Below are 22184 nucleotides of genomic sequence, written 5' to 3' on the forward strand. Positions count from 1 at the left end.
ACATTGTCGCTTTCTTTCATAGTAAATAAAAGAGAAGCAATATTCATGGATACAATATTGTGTGGTTTATTCCAAAACCTTTGCAGCTCTTTCCATTTTTTAACCAGAAAGCTTGACCTAGACTGGCATTTCCATTAATTTACAATAGCTTTGATCAAGCAATAAAAAACTTTTCTGTGATTAATTGGCCGGGATGTGCCTTTTATTTGTTGTAATGTCTAACATTTTAAAATATGAGGCTTCATGGGTAATCTTTGGTCATAGAGTTAGGAAGGCAAGAAATCCGGAATGGCCAAACACAGGACAAAATAGGAGTTTATTCTGTTGCTTGGCTATCCCTTGAAAGAAATCAGATTTCCCTTTGCCAGTGGGTGGGAGGAAGGAGGAGGAGGAGGAGGTCCTAGAAAGCAGACGAGAGGGTGGTTAGAAAATTGGCTGGGTGCCTCGTGCGTGTTTGTCTGCTGTTATCCCGGTGACCATTGCGTATGCCGTTGCAAATTGCTGATCTTGCACTTTGTAATAGCTGCAGAATGTCTCATTAGAAAAAGGAGTTTAGTAGGAATTGAGGCTTAGCTAAACTTCTGCAACCTCTGAACCAAGCCAGGGAGTTCAAGCTTTATTAAAAAAAAAAAAAAACAACTCTCTTCCTCTGTACATGCACCTAGGCGCACAAAAACCTAGAATCAGATTTACCCCTGGGTCCCCTGTTTATGGGCTAGCTTCAGTGGGCTAGTTGTCTACATTATACAAGCAATATTAGAGAAGTTGGAGAAAAGTGTCTGAAGCAGTTCTAATTTTTTCTTTATTTTTCTCCCTTTCTCTCTCTCTCTCTCTCTCTCTGCAGTTATATGAACTTGATGGAGATCCGAAAAGAAAGGAATTCCTGGATGACCTCTTCAGTTTTATGCAGAAACGAGGTGAGCTTTCTTTCCTATCTCCAGGGCATGCTACGGATTATCTTTTGAGGGCTCTTGCCAAGTTCAGAGGCAGAGAGAAAGAGAGAGTTCCAGAATTGGGGAAGGAAAGTAGATTTGCATGTAGAAGGCTCCCCTGAATCCTAGGTTTCCAGTTCTCAAAGATCAGATATAAGAGATGGGAATAGTCTCCGTCTTCTTGATCCTGTGGAAGATGCTGCTAGTTAAAATACTTGGATGAAAAGAGCAGTGAAATGACCACAGATGGATGGATGGACAAATTTATACTTGATACTTCTGCAGATCCAGTCTGCTCTGAACCGTGGTAAGTAACTGACCAGTAAGCCAGCACCAGACTATTGAGAAAGCCAAGATGGGGCCCAATTATTCTAGGAGCAGCCCTCTTGGGCAGCATCTTTAACAGATATGTAATGAACTGGTAAATGGAGAGGGATTTCATTTTTTTGTATTTTTAATTTCAAGTGTGTGTGTGTGTGTGTGTGTGTGTGTATGCAGCTTAGTTACAATCAGAGCTGCTATGGGCACAATGGGGAAGTCTTCACATTCCTCTTTTTTTAATCCCCATTTCTCCCTTTTCCCATGCCTGCAAGAGGGGGGGGGGGACGACAAAACCATTTAGATGGTGTGACTAGAACAGGCCCAGTTTTGCATTTTGCCTTACCTGATTTTCTCCAAGATTCTAGGTGCACAAAGCAAATTGGATTTAGATGGCCTGGCTTAGCATGTTGTCTGAATGGCCCCTCTCTTGCATAAGTGCAGACAAGGATCTTTGTCTTTATCAATACACTGAGCCTATATTAATGATGATACTCATCTGGTGAGGAATTATGGGATGTTTAGAAACCAACTGCTCAGAAATGTAGAGAAACGTTACTACATAGATCAGGGGTCTTCAAACTTGGCCCTTTTATGACTTGTGGACTTCAACTCCCAGAATTCCTCAGCCAGGCACGCCTGGCTGAGGAATTCTGGGAGTTGAAGTCCACGAGTCATAAAAGGGCCAAGTTTGAAGACCCCTGATATAAATCCTGGGATTTGTGCTGTTGGTAGGAAGAATGTCCAGCTACAGAAAAGTATCTGGTATCATTATACTCTGGGCCACTAATTTAAAACAATCCTTAATAAATAGTTGTGTAAATAAAGATTTGCATTCTGTGTAAATTCTATAATCACATTCTGTAATTATTCTGGTGTCCCAGTCAGTTGTGTTCCACTTAAATTTCAGACCAAAATCTGGATTTTATGATGCAACAAATTTTGTCTGTCAATTCTATTATTTTCTGAAATGTAAATAAGGCAGCTTCACCATTCCATCTAATTACCAATTTATTGTTTTGGACCTGGTTAAATTAGTGGAAGAAATGAAGAATTCAAAGAGGTCCTCAAATTAGTGAACAGAGAGAAGGTATAGGTATACTCAGTGCGAGATTCTGTTGGTGGAAGCGATTAAGATACAATATTCCCTCATTCTACCTTTTTATAGATTAAGATTGTGCAGATTTTTATAGATTTAAAAGCAGCTATTCCTGTAATATGTTCTGTTTTTTTTCTTAATAACAGTTTTCAAAACTAGGAAGCATTAAGTTCTTGAAACTGCTAGATAATACAAAAATACAGAATCTGCATAGCTTCATTAGATACTTCACACTGCATCCTACATATAACCACTACATGGTGCATTTGGAGAATTTTAGGGAAGGAACGAGGAATGAACATTATGAAAGTATGCATTTTGATTCAAACAGCAAATAAGATTTTTTTTTTAAATTGAAGGGTCATATTGCCAGGTGGTAATCTAAGATGTTTGGGGAGAGCAGCAAGTTGGAGAATGCTTCCTTTGAAAGATTGCAGAAATAATGAGCAAGTTTTCATGACCAGAAATAATGAGCCATTTTTGGGCTTCATGTTAAAGGAAGGAGACGATTGGAGATGGCAGGGCCACTGGAAAGAAGCCTTGTCTGCAGCTTGTTACAGTCTTTGGGATAAGGATACAGGAAGCATTTTGCAGACTTAATTAAATTAGGTTTGGGCCTAATCTTAAAAAGGTCTCTGGTTGCAGCAAGGCATGCTGGAAGACATAATGGTCCTTCTGCCTTTGAAAATATAAATGCCAGCAATGGCTTGCAGCTGGCTCCAGCACTAATTGGAAGATGGGGGCCCCTTGGGCATGTGAGACAGAGGGGATGCCGGAGTCGAGAGGGGCAGGGGCTCTTTGCTCACAGATCTGGAAAATTGAATTTTAAATGTTAATGTTAAGTATAGTTCTGATTTTTCCCAAGTTAAATATAAATAGAGGTACCTAGATAGTTGGAGGGAAAATTGTCTCCCCGTTGAGTGCCAAGGAAGTCCCATTATTGGAATCCAAGAATATTCTCTAGCCTGATGCCCTACAGATGTGCTGGATCCCAGAATTGCTAGACAGCAGAGCTCAAAGGCTTTGCTTGCAGGGGATGATGGGAGTTGAAAATCACCTTGTTGTAGTACACTGTTATAGGTGTGCCTGAAGCAAATCTGGGGTTTCACTGGGTCTCCCTTCCTTGTTTCATCACCATTGCTTAGTTGTTGTCATGAGTACAGCCTACATGTGTATTCCAATTACAGAAACCTGTTATTATTCTTATTAGAGTAAAGAACATGTAAAGCGATAGGACTCTTTAAACTTGTTTGCCTTTGAACCTCAGGACTCAAGAGAATTGGGCCAAAAGCAGAGAAGGCAGCAGCAGAAGAGAGAATCTGATTGGGCAGAGCAGCTGTTGGAATTGAGCATCTTTAAAGCGAGGCTTCTTCCCCATCTTTTGTTAGAAACTAACGGTCCATTGCAAAAGGTGGCCTTTCAGGGCTGAGTACACTAGTGATATCACAGAGAGTCTCCACTGGGCTGCATTCAGATACTATGCTAAATTAGGACTGAATGGTTCTTTATGTTGCGGCCATGGGCCTCATTCTTTAAAATTTGCTTCGTAGAAAATCTATGTGCTAAGAGTTGACATTGCCTTGATGCAGACATGTCAAACACAAGGCCCGGGGGCCGGATGCGGCCCGTGAAGTGGTTTCATGTGGTCAACGAAGCCACCCTGGAAACAGTGAGGGAACGGCCCCCGCTGCCTTGGCCCAGGCCGGCCGGGAGGGAGCCAATGTACAATTTTGTGGTGGCCATCTATGCTGAAATGTATTCAGTCTTAGCTCCACAAGGCTGTCTGGAAACAGCGAGGAACCAGCCCCTGCCGCATCGGCCCCGCCCCCTGGGTGCATGCTGGAGAGGTGTCACCCTTTGTGAGGAATGAAGAAATGGACCATGCCTTGGTGCTTGCCCTGGTCCCACCCCCTTCTGCCAGAGACCCTCAGATCTGTCCCACTCCTGCCCAGGCCCCCACAGGCACCCTTGACGCGAACGATGTAGAGCTGGCCATGCCCACCCAGTAGGCCACACCCACTCCATCCACGCCCACCCAGTAGGCCACACCCACCCGGCCCCCCAAGGGCAACCACAATGCTGATGCGGCCCTCAATGAAATTGAGTTTGACATCCCTGCCTTGATGGCACATAATCATTTTAGAATTACAGGGTCATAACAGGACTATAAGTGGAAAGGGAAAACTTAAAGATACTTTTTCCTCTGTTGGTGGGATCAAGTAAGTAGCATACCTATTTCATTTTTTAAAAAAAATAAAGTTTTATTGAGCTACTTTTACTCAGTACAGTAATTTGCTCTCAGCTGTTTGATAGTGTAATCCTTAGCTGTTGTATAGACTTTGAAACAAGGCTCGGCCATCTGCTACTAACCCACTAACCATGCTTAATGAACAAGTCATAGTAACTTCCTTTGCATAACCTAGTCCTAGGCCATTACCCTTGGTTTATAAGCCACAATAGGTAGGTTTGCAGAGAACACCTTATGCCAAAGCACAGTGTATAATCCCAATAAAAAAAAGAGACCCTGAATGTTTTCTCTGAGAGATCCTAGTTGAGCTGATCAACAAAATGCTACTGGTAATGCCAGAAAGAGGATTCTCAAATGTGTTGATAAAGGCGATAAAGGTGGGGAGGGAAAAGATTGCCCTAAGTCAAGGAATCTGGTTGGGGTGGAGAGAAGCAGATGGCCTTGGCCAGCCCAGAGAAAGTGGGGGAGGGGGGGTTCTTTGTGTGGAATGTAAGAAGTCACAAAAGGGGGTGGGAGAGCAGGGAAAGGAAATTACAGGGATGTTTTTTGGAGGCTTAATATCCTTTTGAGGGGCTCGCCCACCCAGCACCAGGCCATCTAAGCAAACAATGGTGAGGTAGCCTAGTATGTTCCTGGGCTGTATTTAATGGGGAAAGGGAGGGGCACACCCGGGTGGGTGGGTGGGGGACACATAGAATGGCTGCATGAACAATTGTCAACATGTTTTTGAAGCAGGAAAGGAGCACTAAGCTAAATGGCTGGAATTCCTGGAGGATATAGCTGTGAGGCAGTTCAAATCCTGCAGAAGGAGGAGGGACGATGGTGATGATTCCAGAGCACCCAATGCTCTTGAGTTGCCCAAGAGCAAAGGCGCCAGTGTGCCAGCTCGGAGGCCACAAGTACCTGGGCATTCTGTGTCCCAACGCCTTCCACATCCCAAAATAAGGGGTGTTTAGCAATTTGCAACTTGCACTGTGGAGTTTTGACGTATTAGTGGGACAGAATAAATAAATTGCATTGTATTAAGTTGATACCCTGCTTCCCTATCAAAACCATTTCTAAGTGAAGGCATCCAATGGAATTCAGCAGAGGATTGGTGATACTGTAAGCTGGGTTCACGAGCCATAAGATAGTTTGGCTTTGTCATAGGTATGAATACGGCCATTGCATTTGATATGTTACAGTTCATGGCACAGCATGATGTATGAGCCGGCTACTAAGGGTTATTTGACAAAACCGGATCAAAACAACAAATAACGATTAGCACAGTGCTAAGCCTTAGGCCATCTTTATTCCTCATAGACCCCTATTTCCATTTCCTTTGGGGGTAGTGACTGGAGATTTTTTTATTTTTTTTAATTTATTTTTAATATTATCTATATCCAACTTTTATTATTTTCATAAATAACTCAAGGCAGCGAACATACTGAACAGTTCTCCCTCCTCCTATTTTCCCCATAAGAACAAACCTGTGAGGTGAGTTCGGCTGAGAGAGAGTGCTTGGCCCAAAGTTACCCAGCTGGCTTTTATGCCTTAAGACAGAGAGAGAACTCACAGTCTCCTGATTTCTAGCCTTGTGCCTTAACCACTATATTAACCAACATACTGGGAAACTGCCAAACTGAGAAAATCCTGGTTCACTGAACTACTAAGCAACCTCAAAGATGCTTCCTCCAGACAACCCCAATGACAGAAAAAAGTTGCTTTTACAAATAGCAGTCCTGATACCAGAAAAAAAAAAATTCCACTGGCTATTGCCTAGGGCAGGGGTAGGCAACCTTGGCTCTTTTATGACTCGTGGACTTCAACTCCCAGAATTCCTCAGCCAGCCATGCTGAGGGGAAAGGGAGAGGTTTCCAAGCTGAGCCATGCTGGCTCAGGAATTCTGGGAGTTGAAGTCCACGAGTCATAAAAGAGCCAAGGTTGCCTACTGCTGGCCTAGGGTCACAAAACACACTAGATTAGACTAAAATTGCCCAAAGTCTCTGCCAGGCACATAAATTTTACAAAATAATAATAATAATAATAACAACAACAATGTGCGAATAATAATAATAGTAGTAGTAATAATAATAATAATAATAATAATAATAATAATAATAATAATAATAATAATAATAATAATAATAATAATAATAATAGGAAGGGACCTTGGAGGTCATCTAGTCCAACCCCCTGCTCAGGCAGGAAACCCTATACCATTTCAGACAAGTGGAAACCCTATACACTATACCAATTCAGACAAACGTCCATGTTGGAGCATTCACAGCTTCTGGAGGCAGGTTGTTCCACTGATTCTTGCTTTTTTTTCTGCCTACAGTATAAGCATGTAGGGCCAGCTCAGCAATCAGCAAATGTGAATCTAGGTAGTGGTAACAGCAGGACAAGCATAAAACCAGTCAGTGGAGTTTTCTAAGTAGCTAGTATGTGTGTGTGTGTGTGGGGGGGAAGAATCGACTCTCAAAGCAACTCTCTTATTTTGGGTACGTTTTGCAAATGTGAGGATTGTCAGATGCCTTTTTCCATGGTGAGGGGGCAGTGGCCGGATTTCTGTCTGCTGCGTTTCCCAGCATGGAGGGGGAGCCCTGCTGCTGGTCCCATTCTGCAGACTGAAATAGGAAGGAAATTCCTTCACTCAGAAATACCTCCTAGGATTTGAGCCCCAGCTGCCCTGGCTCAAATAGATTTTACTCCCGGAAAGTGTGCCATGTCTTCCTGCAGTAAAACTATGCTGCACAATAAGGTGTTTTTCTCCCCCCCCTTTTTCCCCCCTGTTCAAAATTGTTCCTTTTTGTTTTAAGGAAGCAATAAATCAATTAAAAAGGAAAGAGATGGGAATGAGAAGCAAACAAAATTTCTGAAAAACCATTGTACCTTCTGTCTGGATCTTTGCTGGGTCTTCTCCTCTGCTGTCCATGAAGCAGCACTCTCTCTGCTTCTCTCTCTCCCCCCCTTTAAATAATCAGAAAGTTTAGGAGGCCAGATCATTATGGGCCCAAACTGCCATGCCTGTACTTTTGTCAGATCCATGGGGTTCATCCCTAAAACTCTTGAAATCCTGAACATTTCAAGGCATGCACTGGAATCCTGTTGATGTGGACTTTAAAAAAATAATCCATTCGGCTAAGTTCCATTTCTGAGTAAAACTACCACAAAGCTGATAATAAAGGCAGACAATCAGTGTTCAATGTATTTTTTTACCTTTTTAAAAAAGAAAAGAGTATTGATAAGATATAAGATAAGATAAGATAAGATAATCTTTATTGTCATTTTTTTACTGTGGACACAACGGCACACATCAAAAATGAAATTTAGTTGCCCGCTCTCAAAGTGAAACACATACATGACACACACACCTAAAACATACTATATACAACATATGTATAGACCCAGCCCCCTACATATACATGGCAGCAATATATAGAGTCTTTGTTTTAAAATACAATATATTGAAACCATCCCAGTGCAGGCTGGAATAAATAAATGTTTAACAACTTACAGGCGGCTCATTTCTCAAAGCAAAGGTTTCCAGAAATCTTGAGGGATTGCACCCAAGAAACATTGTCACATCCTTTCCATTTTTCACACCTTTCAATGGTTTGGAAGAGAGCCTGGTTAATCCTAAAGATCCAGTCCACTTTTACGCAGGTAGTCCTCAGTGTACAACCACAATTGGGACCAGAATTTCCATTGCTGAGCAAGATGGTTCTTAAGTGATTTGTGCCCGATTTTATTATCTTTTTTTCTCATGGGTTGTTAAACATACCATGTCAGTTAAGTGAATCATGCAGTCATTAAATGAATCTGGCTTCCTCCATTGACTTTGGTTGTAGGAAGCCGGCTGGGAAAGTGGCAAATAGCGATCACAGGAACCTGAAACACTGAAGCCTTCATAAATACATGCCAGTTGTCAACCTCCTGAAGGCTGGCTGGAGAGTTCTGGAAGTGGAAGTCTACATGTCTTAAAGTTGCCAAGGTTGAGAAACATGGGTCTAGGTACTTCCGGGGATAACATCAAGGCCTTGTGCTTCAGAGGGATTTAAGAATCTCGCCCATTAAAACTCGGCCCCTAACCAGATCTGGCCCCATTCACTTGGTGTACTGGATGGGGAGAAACAGACTCAGGCTCAACCCTTCCAAGACAGAGTGGCTGTGGTTGCTGGCTCCCAGGCATAGTCAGCTGACTCCGTCGCTGACTATAGGGGGCGAAACTTTGGCTCCCTCAGAGAGGGTTCGCAATCTGGGTGTCCTCCTGGATCCACGGCTGACACTAGAAGATCAGTTGACGGCCGTGGCCAGGGGGGCGTTTTACCGGGTACGCCTGGTTCACCAGTTGCGGCCTTTTCTGGACCGGGACGCCTTGCGCACAGTTACTCACGCTCTTGTCACCTCCCGCCTGGACTACTGCAATGCTCTCTACATGGGGCTCCCCTTGAGGANTCAAGACATGGCTATTTAAGCTAGCCGGACTGGCCTAAGGGGAATTTTAATTTGGTTTTAAATAATTTTAAAATAGAAACGGCCAATAATGAATATTTCATTTTAATCACATTTTAAATTTAGTATTATTGTATTAGTTATCTGTTTTAACTGGCTGTAAGCCGCCCTGAGTCCGTTAGGAGAAGGGCGGGGTATAAATTCGATAAATAAATAAATAAAATAAATAAAAGGTGGCTTGCTGCTGAACTGGACTAGGGTCTTTGCCAGGCCACTGACTAATTGGGTAGAAAATCTCTCAAAGACACCAAAAAAAAAACCACACACACAAAAAAACACCATTCTAAATCCATGAAAAGTGAGCTCTTCCTATTCTGCCCAGACAGCCTGTAATCCAGGACTGATTGGATAGGAATTGGTCCATAAAGATGGGGTTAACTCAACTACAAAAAGTTACCTGAGGGTTCAGGATTACTGTGCAACCATTTTTTTTTTAAGTATCTTCATGCATGCTTGAAAGCATGGATAAGGTGAAGGGATTGAGTAATTCCAAGGTTTATTGGCAAGGCTTCAAAGCCTCCCCAGGCCAGTGCCGGTCCTTAAATTTAAAGCAAGTTTTGTAACTTGCATAATTTCCACAAATCTGCAAAGTTCACCTGTCCCTGTTTGTTGCTCAATGTGGGTTCCTTGATATTTTTTTTAATTAATGCATACTTAGGCAAAAAAGATTCTGCTGATAAATGCATGGAACTTCATAGAGAACATGGAGCCTAGCCACGCTTCAAGAACAATCCCAAACATGGAGATAGTGGAGATCCTTGTTTCTACTGAGCAGTTGCTTTAAATGAAGCAGCCTTTTTCAAAATTGTGTAAGGCCAGCCAGGTGTCGCAGGGGTCCACCTTTGATGCAGAAAAGGAAGTGGCATTTTCTTTGGTATGGTCAGTCAGAACTGTGATTTTATTTTAGAAAGGAGTATTAATAACATGTGAAGAGCTCCATTGCTCTTGGAGTACAGACTGCTAGAAATGCATCCTTTCTCTGTAATCATTTCTCCCTCATTCCCTCCCCCACTCCATTTTTAGTATGTATTTCTTTGCATTCCAAGACAAGGCTGTATTCTGAATACTTGGGTGTCTCTGAGGCTGTACTGGCCTATACTGGGATTGGAGGCCAAGTGAGTGGAACAGAGGGAGAATCTGTGAAGGGTTAGTTGTCCTGTCTTTCTAAGCAACCTGCATTAGGAGAAGCAAATCTTATTAAAAGTATCTAGAGGACTTTCAGGGCATGGCGTTCACCACCACAGGGCTTCTGAATTATCTCTAGAATATAAGACTGAAACCTGCGCCATCAGTTGTGGCAATTTTGCCCGACTGTTCAACACCAACAATTTTAACCTCAGCGAATGGAAGAGGGCTGCTTCTGAATCACCTTCCAGAGAAGAAATTTGAATTTTAACTCTGCCACCAGTTGCCTTGGTAGCCTTTCATCAATGTGTTTTTTGTTTCCCTAAGCCAGTGATGGCGAACCTTTTAGAGACTGAGTGCCCAAACCGCAACCCAAAATCCACTTATTTATCACAAAGTGCCAGAGCCGCATCAGCATTGTGGTGCCCTCAGGGGGCAGAGAGGTGCGTCTCAGTGCCACCTCTGGTACGCAAAAACCGGGGGCGCAAAAATGGGCCAGCGTGCTACAAGGTACAAAAATGGCTGCTGCCACACCGCAAAGTGCAGATACAAGGCGCTGCACCGCGTAAGAACAGGGCAGGGCTAGTGAGTATCACGCAGGCACTAGCCCTGCCCCATTTGCACCGTGTGCGTGCTCGCGACCCCGTGCACGCATGTACACGGGGTCTTTTTAACTACATTTTAACTACATTTAATTTAAAACTACATTTTAAATTTTGTATATTGTATTGATTGTTTTGTTTTAAACTGGCTGTAAGCCGCCCTGAGTCCACCAGGAGAAGGGCGGGGTATAAATGTAATAAATAAATAAATAAATAAATAAAATGCTTCCCTTCCAGTCCACCAATCGACAGTGGTTGGTGACCTCTGCTCTACCACCTCTACTTGAGCTTGCTGGTCGGCTGCTTCTCCTCCTTTGTGCTGGGTGGATCTCCTGCTCCGGGCAGTGGTGGCGGCCTGATGGACCTGCTGCTGGCGGCAGTGGCGCACGTGCCAACAGAGAGGGCTCTGAGTGCCACCTCTGGCACACGTGCCATAGGTTCGCCACCACTGCCCTAAGCTGTAACACAGGCATAATAATGGTTTTCCCTTCAGAGTTATTTTCTGTATTCTTCCAATTTGAGAACTGCATATGATGTACTTCATAGAAGCAGGAATGGTACACAAATATTGTTATCATGAGAAAACTAATTAACAAATAAAAATCTGGATCCTGGTTGATGTCTGAAGTCACTGTCCCAGTGATTGTTGCTTTGGCCAACACTTTTTCCTCTTCCACTTTTTCCCCAACATAGGGACCCCTGTGAACCGAATCCCGATCATGGCCAAGCAGGTGCTGGATCTTTATATGCTCTATGTTCTGGTGACCGAGAAGGGAGGCTTGGTGGAAGTGATCAACAAGAAGCTGTGGAGGGAGATCACCAAGGGTCTGAACTTGCCCACCTCCATCACCAGCGCTGCCTTCACACTGCGTACCCAGTAAGTCACAGAAGGACATTCAGGAGGTGCCTTCCCCAATCTGACTTCAGGTCGGGTCAGGCATTTATGGAGCAATATTTGTATAGGGAAAGAGGAAGAATTTGTTTTAGTGGAAAAATGACTATGTCATGCATGAAAACTACACAAGAATGAATGGAGGAATCTCTCCCACTCGGTCCAGTAAGAAAAAGATTCCGATAAAAAGGAGAATATTTGTAGCTCAGGGTTGAAATGAGGGGTCCTTGATGCTCTCTGAGTTTGGTTGTTTTCTTGCAAACGCTTCATTACCCAAAGTAGGTAACATCATCATTACATTGATGGGTAGTGAAACATCTGCAAGAAAGCAACCAAGCTCAGCGAGCACCCCTCAAGAAAAAGATTATTTTTTGTTATCCTGTGCAACTGACCTGCAGGAAATTCCCCAGATTGGGGAAGGACCACGCTGATTTGAGATAATGGGAGTTGTATCCAATATGGATGGATGGAAAAGGCTTGCATTTCAGACTGCAGTCTCTAGAGAAAACCAGCTAAATTTCCTAAATTTCCCCAGAATTTAAATCTCTATAGAAGAGCGATCAGTTCCAATACATTAAAAGGATTGTGGAATAGTGGGTCCTGATAACCATTATCCTATTTTGTGAAGTAGAATCAGAAAATAGGAGCCTTCCACTTTGTTCTGCCCTTCCTTTCTTTTTCCCTGACTTCTTTCAGTTCCCTTCCCCCATCTTTTTCATCCACCTTAATCAACACTAAAGTTAATTACTCTGGAATTCAGAAAACCAGGTGGCGGAAGGGGATTTGGGATGGTGGGGGAGGAGTAGAAGGAGAGCTATTAACTTTTTAAAAGCCGGGAGCCTTTAAAAGAACCACCAGCATTTTTTCACCACTCATGTGGATCTTGGAAATGGAAGTTTCTAAATTTTGAAGCATATTATCCTGGGCATCTGGTAAACAGGGAATATTGATCTAAAATATTTACTTGAAACATCCTTCCTCTGCTCCTCAGTTTAATAGGTTCCCTGAAAAGTTTCCAGAACAACGAATTGGACACATCCATATCCTTGATATTGGATTGTTTGTTTGTTTATATCCCACCTTTTTTAAATGAATAACTCAAGGTGGTGAACACATTCAATACTTCTTCCTCCTTTTCCTATTTTCCCCGTAACAACAAGCCTAGGAGATGAGTTGGGCTGAGAGAGAGAGTGACTGGCTCAAAGTCACCCACTTTGCTTTCCTGCCTAAGGTGAACTAGAACTCACAGTCTCCTGGCTTCTATCCCTGGTGAAAAGGGAGAAAAGCCAATGTGGATGGAATGAGAATATTATGTTGTTATTAACAACTAGGTTTCTTATCAGCATAGCTGTGTATGTTATATAGCATTTCGATTAAGATTCCCAATGGAGGAATCGGCAAATCAAAATTTCCCCGATGTATCAGAAGGGCAGAATCTAGTAGTGAAGGCACCAGGCTAGAAATCAGGAGACAAGATCTAGTCCTGCCTTAGGCAGGAAAGCCAGATCAAGGACTCGCATAGCAATCATGCAAGGTTTCTGAATGGCAATTCATGCATTTTCTTACGGTTGTTATAACAAACCTGTAAGGGAGATCACTTTTAAATGCCTATATAAATTTATATTTATATAAATATCAATGTGGTGTTAAGCAAGTACAGGTGGTTGTTGACTTCAACTGTTCAATTAACAACAGTTCGAAGTTACAGTGGCACTGAAAAATGTGACTTACAACCCGTACTTGCGCTTAAAACCCATCATGGCATCTCCATGGTGATGAGATCAAAGGCACTTGGCATCCGGCATATATTTGTGATGGTTGGAGTGTTCTGGTGCCGTGTGATTGCCATTTGCAACCTCCCAGCTAGCTTCTGACAAGCAAAGTCAATTGAGGAGCCTGGAATCAAAGTACAGGTAGTCCTCGACTTACAACAGTTCATTTAGTGATTGTTCGAAGTTACAACCGAAAAAAGTGACTTAATGACCATTTTTCACACTTATGACCATTGCAGAATTCCCATGGTCATGTGATCAAAATTCAGATGCTAGGCAATTGACTCACATGACCATTGCAGTGTCCCAGGGTCACGTGATTACCTTTTGAGACCTGACAAGCAAAGTCAATGGGAAAGCCAGATTCACTTAATAATCATGTTACTAATATAACAACTGCAATGATTCATTTAACAACTATGGCAAGAAAGATCGTAAAGTGGGGCAAAATTCACTTAACAAATGTCTCACTTAGCAACAAAACATTTGGGCTAAATTGTGGTCAAAAATCAAGAACTACCTGTCCTTAAGGGTCATATTTGGTACTTTGGATTATGCTAAATTATTATTTTTGCTCTAAAAAACCAGCCCATTCCACTGTACCTATACAGCTTGTCCTCACTTGGGACCAGCAACTCCGTTGCTAAGTAATGCAGTTATAAAGTAAAATGTCACATGACTGTGCGAACTTACATCATCAATTCTGGATGCAGTTGTGTTAAGTGTATCGTCCATAGTTGTTAAATGCAGTGTCTCATGATCGTGACTTGCGATCTCCTGCTGGCTTTCCCACTGACTTTGCTTGTGGGAAGTCAGCTGTGAAGGTTGCCATGGTGACTGTGTGACCACAGGACACAATGATTGCCGTAAAAGCACTCTGATTGTCAGTCACCCAAATCTCAATCACATGACCATGGAGACAATACGACGGTTGCAAGTTTAAGAAACAGTTGTAAACCTAACTTTTTCAGTGCTATTGTAACTTTGAACGGTTGCTGAGCTAGCAGTCGCTAAGCAAGGACTACCTATTTTGGTCTGGTACACCAAATTATATAAATTCACCAGTGTAATACATTGGCAGATTTAAAATACAATTAAAAAAAAATGCTGCTTTTGTTGGAGTCTATTAAATTAAGCAGCCATGATTTTTGTGTATCTCTTTTTTGTCTCCAAAAGATATATGAAGTACTTATATCCATACGAGTGCGAGAAAAGAGGGCTGAGTAATCCCAATGAACTCCAAGCAGCCATTGACAGCAACCGGCGAGAAGGCCGTCGGCAAGGATTCAGTGGTTCAATCTTTACTTATTCTCCCAGTGGCACTCATACCATGTTGTCTTCACCCAAGCTTCAAGTACCAACCTTGGGACTGACCTCAACCACTAATGGCAGCCCCATTGCCCCTGTTCCAAAAATCAAGAAAGGTAACTTTTCGCACCCTCTCCTGAGAAAAATGTGCTGAACATTCCAAGGAGTCTTCCTGGTGGCTTCCACTCCCACAATCCCTAGGGCCTGCGCTGGGCTAAAGATTGTGGGAAGAGAAGTTCAAAGACTGGAGGGTACCAGGTTATGGAATTTCTTTTATATCTTCATTTAAGCACTGCAGATGTAATTAAGTGGTGCTGAGTTGCAGTGAATTTAGTATGCTGATCTCTTAATTAGCAGGTGGGGCTTTTCACATCAAATATAATGGGAAAATTAGTGGGGGAGAGGCTTTCTCGCACCTCGGAGTAGTCATTAAAAGTTCTATTAGAGCCCTTGAATGCTGTTTCCTTAAAACGATGGGATACAGGTGGTCCTCACTTACCCACTTGTTTAGTCACCGTCTGAACTTAGGATGGTGCTAAACAAGTACTTACAACCAGCCCTTATACTTGAGATGGTCACAGTGTCCCGCAGTCACACAGTTGCCACTTTCTACCTCCTTTGCTGGCTTTCTACAGTCAAAACAAGTCAATGATAAGTCAACGGGAGGTTGCAAATGGCAGCCACATGGGTGCCTGGCTTAATGACCCATGGCAATGCACTGAACAATAGCAGCAGAAGTGTTAGAATTCCTGTTGCTAAGTGGCACAGTCATGTGATATCATGCTTTACCACTGTACTGCATGGCAGTGAAATTTGGGGTCCTGTTATTAAATGAGGACTACCTGTACAAGAACTTGGGGGGGAGAAGGGCAGTTGACTTGGGTCTGACATAGGTAGCCCCTCCAAAGAATTTGAAATGAGGACGTGACTAATGTGTTTCATTGCCTTGAGTGAAAAGTAATCAGTTAAAATATAATCTAGAATTGCACATTCTCATTTACTGGATCATTGACTTAATTCAGGTTAATAAAAACAATGACATAAAGATGCCGTCAAGATAAAATGCTGTGAGAAAAAAGGGTTTGTTTGGGGTGGTAGGAATGAATGTTTTGCTCCTGGGCTTCTCAGAACTTCGAGGGAAAAAAACCTGTCAGGCTCTGCCTTTCGTAGTTACCTTCAAAATGTTATAGCATATTTTTTGCTCTTTATAGTAGCTTTCCTAATTCTCCACAGCTAGAAATACGGTTCTAAAGTTCACAGTGGCCAGACCAAGAGTGTTCTAACTGGGTTGCATGCCTCAAGAAAAATGTGGCTTGTTTAATATAAGCAGCTTCATTCAGGCCATACAATTGCTCAAGCAGCAGAGAACTTTAGTGAAGGAGAAAATGCTGCAGTCAGGCAGTGCCACAGTGTAATAGAGAAGCACCTTATTCTTTTTTGGGGTGGACGACTTCTACCTGTAAGAGCACTGCCTGAATCAGCTAATGTCTACCCCCCCCAGATTTGGCGCCAAGTCTAAAAGTTGATGCATAATGAAATTCTGCAGACTGGGTTTGGGCTCAGAACATCCAAATCTTGCAAAGAAAGATGTTGCAGGGGGAAACATTAAATGAACATGAGAGTTTAGAGTCCCTAAAATGAGTCAGATGGAAAGGCTTGAGCATGTAAGGAATAGGACTGTGCTCCCTTCAAAAATGACTTTGGAAGAAAAACTACAGATCTTGCAGAAGTACAGCAGCTCTATTATTCATTAAAAAAAAAAAAGCCCAACCTTTTTTTTTTGTAGTTTTCATGTAAGCTTTAAAAAAGCAGCTTCAACTACTTTTAAGTATTGCATTAATTTAAGTTTAATTACTTCTGTTAACACTATCATCCTGAAATTATGGGAGCAGTCTCCTAGAGAGATTATAATTTTACCAGCTGCACTTATTTTATGTATGTGTTTTCTAAAAATAAATAATAAAAAAAGCCCTAGAATAGGGGGTGTCAAACTGCCGGCCCACGGGCCGGTTGTGTCATCCAGAAGCCGCGCCCACCCCATTGCCGGCAATGGCAAAACTGTCCCGATACGTTGCGCGACGTCACATGACGTCGCGAGTTTGACATGTCTGCCCTAGAACCATTGTAGTCACCTCTCCCATCACTTTCCCCCCCACACCAGAGGAAGATTCTGCGATTCCTATTGCGGTGCCCACCCGCCTACCTGTCTCACTAGCAAGCCATCCTGTCGTCGCAGCGCAGGCTGCAGCTGTGCAAGCCGCCGCCGCCCAAGCTGCTGTAGCTGCTCAGGCTGCCGCGTTGGAACAGCTACGGGAGAAGCTGGAATCGGGGGAGCCCCCAGAAAAGAAGATGGCACTTGTGACAGATGAACAGCAGCGTCTGATGCAACGGGCAATCCAACAAAACTTGCTCGCCATGACCGCTCAGCTGCCGATGAGCATCCGGATCAATAGTCAAGGGGCCCGCTCACCAGGTTGGTGGGTTACTGCATGTTCCCTCCCTTTCCCCAAAGATCGATAGTCACAGCAGACTTGAGGTAGAGATGGATGGAAGCCACACACCCTCTAGCCCAGGGGTAGGCAACCTTGGCTCTTTTATGACTCGTGGACTTCAACTCCCAGAATTCCTGAGTCAGCATAGCTGACTCAGGAATTCTGGGAGTTGAAGTCCACGAGTCATAAAAGAGCCAAGGTTGCCTACCCCTGCCCTAGCCCAAGGGTTGTTCAGGATTGCCTCATATTGGAGCCTGAAGCATTCAGGGTACAGGTAGTCCTCACTTACCAATGGCAATAGGGACCAGAATCTCTGTCACTAAGCAGTATGGTCATTAAACGGAACATCTTATGACTGCGACTTGTGACTTCCTGCCGGCTTCCCCATTGACTTTGCTGGTCAGAAGCTCGCTGTAAAGGTAATAAATGGTGATGGTGCATGCTGGTTGTCAAGTGCTTGAATCATGACCAGGGGACCCTGCGCTGGCTTTAGCTTTAAGGAGCGCTTGTCTCTATTTTCAGCACTGTCTTAGGTTTGAGCAGTCCCTGAATGATGTTGGTAAGTGAGGACTTACCTGTTAACACTCCCATTAAGAAAGCATTTTGTAACTATTATTGAAGGAGAAAGGTGTGACTCAGTGGCTAGAAAGTTTATTTTCCAAGTAAAGTTCTGTTATGGTCTTGTTTTCATTGTATGCTGCTCAGAATCGTTGTTTTCTGAGATGGGCGGCTATGTACAGTAGTCCTCAACTTAGGACTGGTCACTTAACGACATTTCAAAGTTATGATGGATCTTCCCAAAAACTATGAACCATTTTTGGAATTACGGTGGCCACATAACACTTACCCCCCCAAATCACACAATGGCATTTTGAGCACTTGGCAACCTGCTCACCTTTATGGCTTTTTGCTCTGTGTCCTGCAGTCATATGACCATGATTTGCAACTTTTTTGGCTAGTTTCTGGAGTTTATTTCTGGTTTCCAGCAAAAAACAGCCTTTGGGGACTGCGACATTTGCTTAACAACTACAGCGTTAGCATAACAGCTGTTGAAAAAAAATGTAAAAAATAAATAAATCAAGTCTAGCCACATGTTGCCTTGATTTACAACCACAATGATTTATGATTGTAATTCCAGGCTCAACTACAGTCATAAGACAGGGCTACTGGCAAATGTGATGAATAAAAAAAAAAAAGGATAGATTTTTAAAATCTGTGTAAATGATGTGAATCAAACGAGTTTGCATTTTTTTCTTTCATTTCCGCCAGCTGTATTTTTTCTGCATCATTTTATCCTGCTTTTAACTAGGCCTGGATTGATAACTGAGTGCTCAAACCAGAAAGTAATCACTGACATTTTTATAAGTCTACAAATCCCACCCCCAATTCAGTGAAAATTGAATTTGGTGTCTTTTGATGATACCATTAAAAATTCAAGCTGTCAGGATCTTCCTTTTTTTTTTTTTTTTTACCAAGTTTTCAACATATTCAGAAGATCCAAGTGGCTGAGCGATTGCCTTGATTTTTCCATTTACATTATTGACATGTCCTTCTTTTCAGGCTTGCACATTTAATTTCCAGCTTATAATGTGTAGCCCCAGAGTTAATTTATTGCTGCTTTAAGCTAATCTCTCGCCACACAAAGATCGGTTTTTGAATCTAAAAAAGAGCCCTCTTTATTCTTTTGCAGAAAACCGCCAAGACTCTTCCATGAATCTGGCTGCCAACGGCACCAGTAGCATTAGCATGTCAGTCGAGATTAATGGCATCGTGTATGCAGGTAAGGGGAAAATGCAGTTGGGACTTAGAGAAAATGGCTGGCCGTGCCCATTTGAGGCGAGAGTTGATCGTTCTGTAAACCGTGTCACGTACTGTTAACTTAGAAAAAGGTGGCAAATTTGCAGGTGGATGGTGAGCAACAAGAAAGGAGGAGGGCTACAGCTTGGGGGTATTTATTTATTTATTTATTCTGCAGAGTGTATGGCAGTGACACAGTGATATATCACTAGAGAGGGGAGAGGGCATGTATTTTTAATGCACGCTTTTAAAGGCAAAAGAAGGGTGTTAACAGAAGCTTATCCTGTAAAAAAGACAGAAGGCCTTGAGTACTCCAGGGAGTATATGCAGCAGTTCATAAATTGGAGGTCCTTCCCCCCCCCCCCCCATGTATTAATAGAGAACCTCTCAAGTTCATCTTGACTTGGGATGACTTCCTGTCATTCTCCTGGCAATATTTACTGAACTACTTTGCCATTGCTTTATTGGGGGATTGGGGTGTTTATTTGACTTTCCAATCCCGACTAAAGGTCTGGGATTTTCTAGTGGGCTCCCGTCCAAGTTTTAACTAGCTAAGCTCTGCTTAGCTTTTCACAATCAGCCAAGATTGACTAGCTCCTGCTATCTAGCGTGACATCTCTGCGTTGAGATGTAAAAACGAATGTGCTTACTCTAAAGTACTGCCCTCTTTAGTTACCCTTGGCACATTAATCCACATGGGTTACATTGCTTGAAAGGCGATAGTCTAGTTTGGGGGCTTCGATTATTATAGGGAGGTTCAAAATGACGGGCTAGGGGAGGAGAAGAGTTACAGCCGTTGTGAACCTGCCCTGTCCATTTTTTGTTCCCTGTTTCTCTCCAGGAGTGTTGTTTGCCCAAACTCCGGGAGCCTCGTCTTCTCACAATAAAGGAAGCGCCAACAGTGGGCGGAGTTCCAGCAGCACTGGCGGTGGGGGTGGGGGTGCAACAGGTGGCACGGCAGCAGGTTCACAAGTTGGTGTGGCCCCTGCACCGACTTCTACCTCAACCAACTCCTTATCGCCTTAAGCCCACCACCTCTTCTTCCTCCTCCATCCCGCCAAAATGAAGACTCTCTGTTTGGACAGGACGTTTTGAGACCAGCCGTCCCCTTCCCTGTTTCCCCCGTGTGCAGTGGGGGAGTGAAATTGTGCCTTCCCCACCCTCCGATACCCCCAGGCATCAGGGCCTGCGCGATACATTTGGATGGGGTTTTCTTGGATTTTGGGGCAGGATGGGGGGGGGGGGTAGAATCGGTGACAAACCTAACCGCATGTGGCATCCAGCCATGGACATTGAGGGGTAACAAGAATTGTGCAGGTGGTTTCTAAAGGTGCAAACTCCCCCCTCCCCACCCGGGCAGCAAGGAGTTCAGGGATGGTACTGTCCCAGGATGGGACAAGGATTCAGAAAACAAAGTGCATTTTTTTTCCCCCAATGTAGCTGAAAACCAAACACCAAACAAAATTCAGGGGAAGTGGAGTTCCTGGAATGATGGTTTTCTCCTGTCCTCCCTCCTCTCCTGCATATTCCCCCCTCCCCTTCCTCCCCTTTAAAGCATTCTTTACCCACTTAGTATTCTGTGTTTAGAGTTGTGCTTCATGGGGTCCTGGGCATCGCAGTCCCTACCTACCCAGAGGACACCAATTTGGGGGAAGGCTGTTTCTAGTGAACACATTGGAAAGAACAACCACACAAAAGCTAAGTGGGGTTGGAGGGGTGTTGTTAAATTCTGAGCCGGAGCAATACTGTGCAGACTAGCTTTTTGACGTGATGCATTGTAGATCCATAACTCCTTACCTCATGCAAATCCACACTTTGCACTGTGTGTCCTTTTGATTTTGATTTTGTTTTTTTAAATTAATTCTTTGGGATACCTCCAAATAGCGGTGGCAGCAGTAGCAGTAGGTGTGCCTCCACTCTCACAGGCTTGCTTTGAAATGGAACCCTAAATAATAATAATAATAATAATTAAAAAAAATACAAATATCAAGGATTTCACAGATTGAGGATAATTTGGGGAAAGTTTTAGTCCTTGCCTTTTTTGAAAACTGCTGTCAAAACTATTTAAGGAAAATGAAAGGGAGGGTGTAAATACAGTGTTTATTTTCAATAGCTCTCTCTCTCCTCCCCCAAATCAGACCCATAAGCAAGCTTCATGTCTTTGCATTTGTTAAGGAAAGCACCTCTAAAATAGGTTTCTTGTTGTTTTTTTCTTGTGATGATAACAACTCTTTGGAGCTGTCATTCTTCCTCTCTCCCCCCCAGATCTGGGTAGGGCTTTGAGGTTGCTCAGGTAGTTTTTTGTGTGTGGAGTGGGTGGGGTTTGAGGGGGCTATGGTAGCATTTCATAGGATAATATTTTTATACAGAGCTGCCCCACCCCATGTATGGATTGTACATTTGTGAGAATGAGCACTGAAAGGAGCAGCCTGCCAGCTGTTTATTTGTTGGCTCTCTTCTAATTCTTTATCTTAACCTACAGAAGATTCCGTCTGTCATATGGTCAGAGTGGCTGATTACTTCAGCGGTTTCTTAAAAACAATTTAAATAGTAGCATTTACCTGTGGCATAATCTCTTGCAAAGCTGCTTTTGTCTTAAGCTTCTTTTCAAAGCACACCTATTTAGAAAACAGATGAGAGTGGCATAGTCACTATGACTTCTCTCAGGCTGGTGGGAATTATAACCACAGAATCCCCAAACACAGTTCTCAGTCAACTTGCAGCTACTAATATTTAACCCCCCCCCCTCTCCCTTTTTTTCTTTGAAGACCATGATTTGTTAGAAAGAGCTCTAAACTCCTCAGACTGTGTTAGGATTGGCTTCCTTGCCAGCGCTCAGATAGGTTTGGAACTGGGAAATTAGAACCTTGTCACAGGTTGTCGTGTGCCTCCAAAGGTAGTTTTAGCAGAACTTGCCTGACTATTATACAGGGTTGTGTGGGATTCTACCAGTCTCCTGTGCTGTTGGGATCTTCATGGTACTCCAGAATCACTCCTGCCATATTTATAATTTCATTTACAAAGGGTCTTGCAGGACACATATCCTCCATTATTTCTAGCAGAGATCACTCAATTTTTGCCCCTTAGCTCACTCTTCTTGCA

At 43.1% G+C, this 22184-nt stretch overlaps 1 protein-coding gene across 1 annotated transcript in view; it reads left to right on the forward strand.

The window, feature by feature from the left end:
• Positions 1-19358, forward strand: part of ARID3A (AT-rich interaction domain 3A) — a 58785-nt gene extending 39427 nt beyond the window's left edge. Inside the window, exons 3-7 of the mRNA XM_015810005.1 lie at positions 845-917; positions 11515-11698; positions 14662-14909; positions 16955-17257; positions 18976-19358. Of these exons, the coding sequence (XP_015665491.1) occupies positions 845-917; positions 11515-11698; positions 14662-14909; positions 16955-17257; positions 18976-19163 (996 nt within the window). The 3' untranslated portion in view covers positions 19164-19358. The remainder of the gene's footprint in view (positions 1-844; positions 918-11514; positions 11699-14661; positions 14910-16954; positions 17258-18975) is intronic.
• Positions 19359-22184: the final 2826 nt, after the last annotated feature.

Source organism: Protobothrops mucrosquamatus, unplaced genomic scaffold (assembly GCF_001527695.2).
Source record: "Protobothrops mucrosquamatus isolate PMUCROS unplaced genomic scaffold, P.Mucros_1.0 scaffold6, whole genome shotgun sequence".
Classification (NCBI taxonomy): Eukaryota; Metazoa; Chordata; class Lepidosauria; order Squamata; family Viperidae; genus Protobothrops; species Protobothrops mucrosquamatus.